The following is a 6,407-nucleotide window of genomic DNA, read 5'->3' on the forward strand; positions in this document are numbered from 1 at the left end:
GCAGTGGCCGCCGCAGATCGCGCCGGCAGCCCCGCCACTTCTCGCCACCACGGGGCCGCAGTGGCCCACCTGGACCGCGCCGGCCGCGCCGTCCTCCGTCGCGCCCTACCTTCCAGCGGCCTCGGAGCAGGGTCCTCCACCGGCCCCGCCCAGCCCTAACCTGGGCACCGGCGCCTCGGAGCAGGGCCAGACCCAGCAGCTTCTTCCGGCGTCACCGCCGGCCCCCATGCCGCAGGCGCCGGTGCAGCTCCATCAGGCGCCGCCGCCATCGACAGTACCACCACCCGCGCCTAGGGCTACGGGTCGGCCCCTGCACCAGGTGCAGTATCCACCGTCACCATCGCCGATCCCCGCTTGGGCGACCGGCTCGTCTTCAGGGCCGGTCTACTCCACGGCGCCGGAACACCCGACGCCCTCCCTGCGGTTTGATCACCCCTCCAGCTCGGCGAACTACGCCCCGACGCTTCCCGACCCAGCATACGCGCCGGCGGCAACTACGGCCGCCCCCGGGCACGGCGGGCCGACACCCCCTCGCTTCGCCAAACTGGACTTCGCCACCTACAAGGGCACGGAGGACCCCCTCAACTGGCTCAACCAGTGCGAGCAGTTCTTTCGAGGGCAGCGGACGCTCGCTTCGGATCGCACCTGGCTCGCGTCCTATCATCTTCGAGGCGCAGCGCAGACCTGGTACTACGCCCTCGAGCAGGACGAGGGCGGCATGCCACCATGGGAGCGCTTCCGGGAACTCTTGTCTCCTCCGGTTCGGGCCTCCTATCCGCGGGAGCCGACTGGCGGCCCTCGGCCGCTTACCCTTCACATCCACGGTGCAGGACTACGCCGACCGCTTCCAGGCCCTGGCGTGCCACGCGCCGGGCGTCTCCGCAACTCAGCGCGCCGAGTTATTTGTGGGCGGTCTACCGGACCATATCCGCGTGGACGTGGAGCTTCGGGGACCCCAGGATCTCCAGTCGGCCATGTATTACGCCCGCGCATTCGAGCGCCGCGCGGTGGCCATCCAGCAGGAATCACCGTCCCAGACTGCTGGGTCGCTACCCGGACCAGATTCCGCCTAGGGTCGGCCTGTGCAGGCTTCTGCGGCACCCCTCGCCGCGACCGCGGGGCGCCCGTTCCGCCGGCTCACCCCAGCTGAGATACTCGAGCGTCGCCGCCAAGGGTTGTGCTTCAACTGCGACGAACCCTACAAGCCCGGCCACGCCTGCCCGCGACTCTTCTACCTGGAGGTGGCAGACTACATTCCGGAGGAAGCCGTCGCCGCCGACCTGGCCGCCCCAGATGTCGCGAAGGTGTTTGACGCTGGTTGATTACCTCGAAGAGTTCAAGCAAGCGCTTCCCCACCTTACAGCTCGAGGACGAGCTGTTTGTGCAGGCGGGGAGAAGTGTTATGGCCGGCCGGCTTAGGCCGCAAGTTATCTTAGTTTTTATTTTCAGATTAGGCAAGTTATCTTAGGCAAGTTATCTTAGGTTGATTCTTCTACAAGTTATCTAGGATATAAATATAGGTTGTAAGACTCTTTTTGAAGGCAAGCAATAAGAAGAATATTATCTCCTATTGCCCGGCTCCCTGAGGAGCCGGAACCCTAGCCGCCAACAGCCCTAGCCGCCGCCCTTCTCCTAGCCGCGACGGCGCCCTGCCGCCGGCGCGCCCGATCCTCTCCACGTCTCCCTCCATCCTTCCCTTACCACCTACGCCCTAGACCTGGTAGAGTACTTGATCCTACCAATACCACTAATAAACTGCACATAACAGACCCTGCTGTTAAAATCATATGCACCGAGGTTATTCCTCTCTTGGTACTTAATCATCAGGTCAAGGAAACCATCGTAGTCATCATTGTTCCAAGGCAAAGTACACACGTCCTGTTCTGCATCAATTTTTGCTCTGTTGGAGTGGCTGAGCATAGCCAAGGGGACTTCAGAAACAAAAAAAATCTTTTCGCTCAACTCGAGTCCAAAAAAAGGGACAAGTTCTAATCTCATCCATGATATAATGCATCTCTCCCCGAGTGGGCACTATCTGAACGCATGGGCATCTGCACCCACTTTTAAAAAACTGCATTTTAAGCATGTTTTGAAATGTTAAAAAAATAACAGAAAATTGTATGCATACATGTTCGCAAATGTGTGTGCACACGGCATAAAGTTTTGTGAAAAAATGTCTTTCTGGTTTGCCTTCATAAAAAGACAAATTTCAGTGCTTCTAAATAGCGTTTCACGACACAATTTTTTGTCTTTTTTGCACAGGGCTCAAAAAAAGTTATTTTTTCGTAAAACTTTATGCACGCACATAGAACATGAAGATGTATCCGTGCAAACTTTTTTAGATTTTTTTGGCATTTAGAAATGTGTTTTTTAAAGTGAGTTCATATGTACCCGGGTTCATCTATGCACTTCCCATCTCTCCCCTACAAAACAAGCTTTGTATTAGTCCAAAACAACATCTTTCGGCAAGGTGGTATTTACACTAGGAAACAAACTTTGTGTTAATCCATAATGACATGGATCAGCATACTGTTGTTAACTTACTTGGACACTTCTTTTAGTCTTTCGGCAAGGTGGTCAATCTGTCTGCAATCCAACAGATAGCCTTTCTCACTCAAATCACTAGCCATTTGAGATATTTCTTCCAGCGCAGTGCCCATTGCTTGTAAATCTTCCGCCTGGTAATGTGCAACAGTCTCTGTTTTATCTGAAATTATATTAACAAAGTATGCATTTATTGCATTATGTCCAGAAAGATTAAAATAGTTTTCAACCAACTGAATGTTTAAATTTAGTACCTTTTCCCTTTTTTGCAGGGTCTTTAAGTTTAGTACCTTGACATTTAAAACTTGCCAACTTCACAACGACATCACCATCTTTTGTCTTATAGTAGTATGTGTTGTCCAATCTCAAGTTTCCATGGTACTTGTCATAGAACCACAGTCCCTTCAAACCATCAAGCATTTGACTCACAACACTTTGAAGCTTAGCGGACGGGAATGGTATCCGGCCCGGTTCGGCATACTTAGCTACAAATGGTTCGATGGACTTGAAGTATGCTGTTAACATTCCTGTGTATCGGTCAGTAAAGACTAGCAGATATGGATCTTTGTCACTGACAAGTTTTGCATGCAGAAGGTTCTTATGTAAGCAATCCCTCATTAAAGTAACAGAATGCTTGTCTTGGGTTGGATGTTTCACATGGAGGACAACCGGATCAGCACCAAGGGGAGGGTTGTAGAAATCTGGTAACTTTGCTGGCATCATAAGCTCACAAGTCACTTTCTGTTCAGCCTGGTTCATCCTTAGGTTTAACAGGTCATAGTGTATCTTCATAGGCTGCAAATTCATAAAGTCTATTTGAGAAAAATATCCAGTGAAAAGATGCTACAGATTTTAAAAACGTACTCTCTACCTGTTTCTCTTTTGTTTTCTTCTTTTCTTGGGACTGACCTGGAGTAAAATTAGAAGAACGATTGCAGGTGTTAATATAACACAAACTTATAGAGGCAGACATTTTACTGAACTCTCTTTGACGCATTCTATGTGACACAAGAAGAGCCTCAGCTTGTCACTGATTGTTACTGGATAAGATGCTAAAGTACACAAAGGACATGTCCAAAAAAATAATGCAGTACACAAAACGAGATAATACCTGATGGATTTGGTGCCATCACAACGTATATCATGGATTTTTACCCGCTGTCTTTCTGACAAGAAACTGCAAAAAAGAGATGCATTCTTGATTATAAAGTGCCCTGAAATCTTGTTTTCAAAACAACGATCCTGTACGGATTATTAAACAAGCCATTATTTTATCCCAATGCAAAAAAATGCATCACCCGCCACCTGTTACTTTATCAAGTTTTATTATCACTGAATTCTCCACTTTGCCCGTCAAGCATACAAGCTGCTATGAGCATTTTTAGCATGGAAAAATAACAACAATGTAGAAGCAACAGTATGATTACCCCAGTGTCAAGATTTATTTAGGCTATAATCTAGGGTAATGATATTTTTAGGCTCTTGTTTGCTTAGGCTCTAATCCAAACCACACAAGGGTAATGATCTAAACCAAAACTAATAGCAACATCAGAGATAGAAAGTGCAATGAAGCTCCCAGCCATTATCAAGAAATGGCACTCAGCAACACATGCTGATCAAAAGTGATGCATATATCACTGAGCACTCACAATCATATGCAGCACTGTGAAGACATCAGCCTTGGGAAATTGCAACACTGAATTTTTCAGGTTGAAAGAATCTGTGATCCGATTCCAATAGTCTAACCAATGATTGGCTACAAAAGGGAAGATACTAGACTGTTCCGTGTACTCCCAAGCAAACAAGAGGAGCGACAGAAATGCAAAGATTGGTAATACTAACCAAAATGTAAACATGTTTTAGCTCCGATAGGTAACCAGAAATAGCAACGGGCATGCATGTCCTTATGTCCAAAAAAATAGACAACGCGTCTATGACCAAGTTATCCCACTCAACTGCTAACCCACTTTATCCCTCATCATTTGTATAAACTAATCATCAAGTAGTATCCCACTATATCAAAGTATTAGTAGACAGTAGTTTGGGAACATGAATAACTGAGCATCAAGAAACAACTACCACCCGTAGCAGGCAGTGTACACAGCAACAAGCGTAGATCACATAACAGCTCGTCTAGCCGAAAAGGTAAGACTAGCGAAACCCTAGGAGGGGAGGGGAGGGGAGGGGTGGAAGCGATTCTTACCGTAAATAAGGGCAGGTTGCCGGGAGGGCCTGTGGGTCAGAGACACCAGGAGCTGAGGCGGCGTCTACGGCGGCGGCAGGGGATGAGGCGGCGTCGACGGCGGCGGCAGGGGATGAGCCGGCGTCGGGGTCGGAGGAGGAGTGACCGGCTCGGCTGGTACGGCTTCGACGAACAGGTCCAGGCGGCGAGGAAGAACCAGCGGCGGACGGCGCGGCTGCTGGGGCGGGGGCGGTGGGCGGAGTGAGGAGGAGGCAGGCACCGTCGCCGTCGGAGAAGAGAGAATGGTCGCTCCCTCGCGTCTCGTGTCGCGGACGGGGAAAGGAGGGTTTGCGGGGAATTTTGGGGGGTTCGGATCGTAAGGCCAATACCTCGCCTTTTTTTCGAGTCCAAAATCAATACCTCGCATATTGCGCGACTTTGAGAGGTACTAGCGATCGCCTACGCACGTCAGTTGGTGGGCCGCAGCCCATTAAGCGCCTCCATTCGGCTTGAAGTAGACCGGGTTTTTTACATGCGCTCCTAATTGGCCGGGTTCCTGGGTTATCCTGGTTTTCTGTTTCGTTTTTCTAGTCCGGGTCTTCGTTGGATTTTTTTATCTGGTCTATTGTCATATTGTCTTTGTCTTTCAATTTTTTTTTGTTTTTCTTCTTTTCTATGTTCTATTTTGGGGTTTCTATTTTTTGAATATGACATGATTTTAAAAAATATATATTATGGGAACACTATTTAAAAATGCATGTACAATTCTTAAAGAATACAGAATTTTTTTTGCGGGAAATTATTTTAACTCTATGAGCATTTTTTAAATGCATGATTGACATTTTCAATACATGATAAACATTTTTTGAATAACGATATGAATGTATTATTAATAAACTAGTTAATTACCTATGCGTTGTTATGGGGGCATATATATTTTGGTGGTTTAACACAAATCATATCTGACACGTACATATTCTTCCCCCAGTCGCTATCTACATATCCCAATCGAAGCTCGTCACATCTGTCGATGGAGTATCCAACTTACAATCCCCCTTCCACCCTCATCCTCACCCACTTTGAATTTCAAGCACGGAAATGTCCAATTATGCTCCACGTTGCCTCCCCTCCCTCCCTTTGGACGTGAACGTGTAAAATTACATTCACTGAAAAATAAACCAAACATAAGTACAATTGGCAGGTGAACCACATACCACGTTCTTGAGAAAATAAACCAAACATAAGTATGATCGGTAGATCATATGCAATAATGCAAACCCATCTTCTTCCACAAAGCCATCCGGGACGAACGGCGTCGGACGCGGCCGAAGGCGGGTAGCTTCTTGCAAGCGGGGCAGACGGAGCGGATGTGGCTAAGTCTGTGACGAGGACCTCCTTCTCCGTAGCTTCGCGGGGTGCCACTTCCTTCTAGCAATGGTCTCCCCCTTGCTCACGGCAATCCTGACCCCCACGGACTCCGCCGATCCCTCGTCCATGGCCGTGGAAGATGGGTAGTGGGCGTCAAGCATCTAGGACGGTGGGCAAGGACGGCGGCATGGAAGCGAAGCAAGGGTGGAGGATGGTGACGGCTCGGAGGCGGTAGATTTTGTGAACTCGGTCAATTTGGAGGGATTTGGAGTAGGACCGGCGTGGCGGACGCATCTGAGTAGACTTCTCCTGG

General features: G+C 49.0%; 1 protein-coding gene across 4 annotated transcripts in view; it reads right to left on the minus strand.

Annotated features, from left to right (window-relative positions):
* Nucleotides 1–5,096, minus strand: part of LOC123190291 (uncharacterized) — a 7,611-nt gene extending 2,515 nt beyond the window's left edge. For 2 of the 4 annotated variants that reach the window (XR_006496272.1, XR_006496271.1), the window contains exons 1-6: nucleotides 4,748–5,096; nucleotides 3,656–3,721; nucleotides 3,416–3,453; nucleotides 2,799–3,339; nucleotides 2,545–2,707; nucleotides 1,746–2,423 (exon numbers count right to left, since the gene is read on the minus strand). Coding sequence is in view for 1 of the 4 variants with exons in the window: in XM_044602906.1 (XP_044458841.1) it covers nucleotides 2,545–2,707; nucleotides 2,799–3,339; nucleotides 3,416–3,453; nucleotides 3,656–3,689 (776 nt within the window). In the remaining 3 variants the exon portion in view is untranslated. The remainder of the gene's footprint in view (nucleotides 1–1,745; nucleotides 2,424–2,544; nucleotides 2,708–2,798; nucleotides 3,340–3,415; nucleotides 3,454–3,655; nucleotides 3,722–4,747) is intronic. The other 2 variants (XR_006496270.1, XM_044602906.1) reach the window with 2 other exon arrangements.
* Nucleotides 5,097–6,407: the final 1,311 nt, after the last annotated feature.

Source organism: Triticum aestivum, chromosome 2A (assembly GCF_018294505.1).
Source record: "Triticum aestivum cultivar Chinese Spring chromosome 2A, IWGSC CS RefSeq v2.1, whole genome shotgun sequence".
Taxonomy (NCBI): domain Eukaryota; kingdom Viridiplantae; phylum Streptophyta; class Magnoliopsida; order Poales; family Poaceae; genus Triticum; species Triticum aestivum.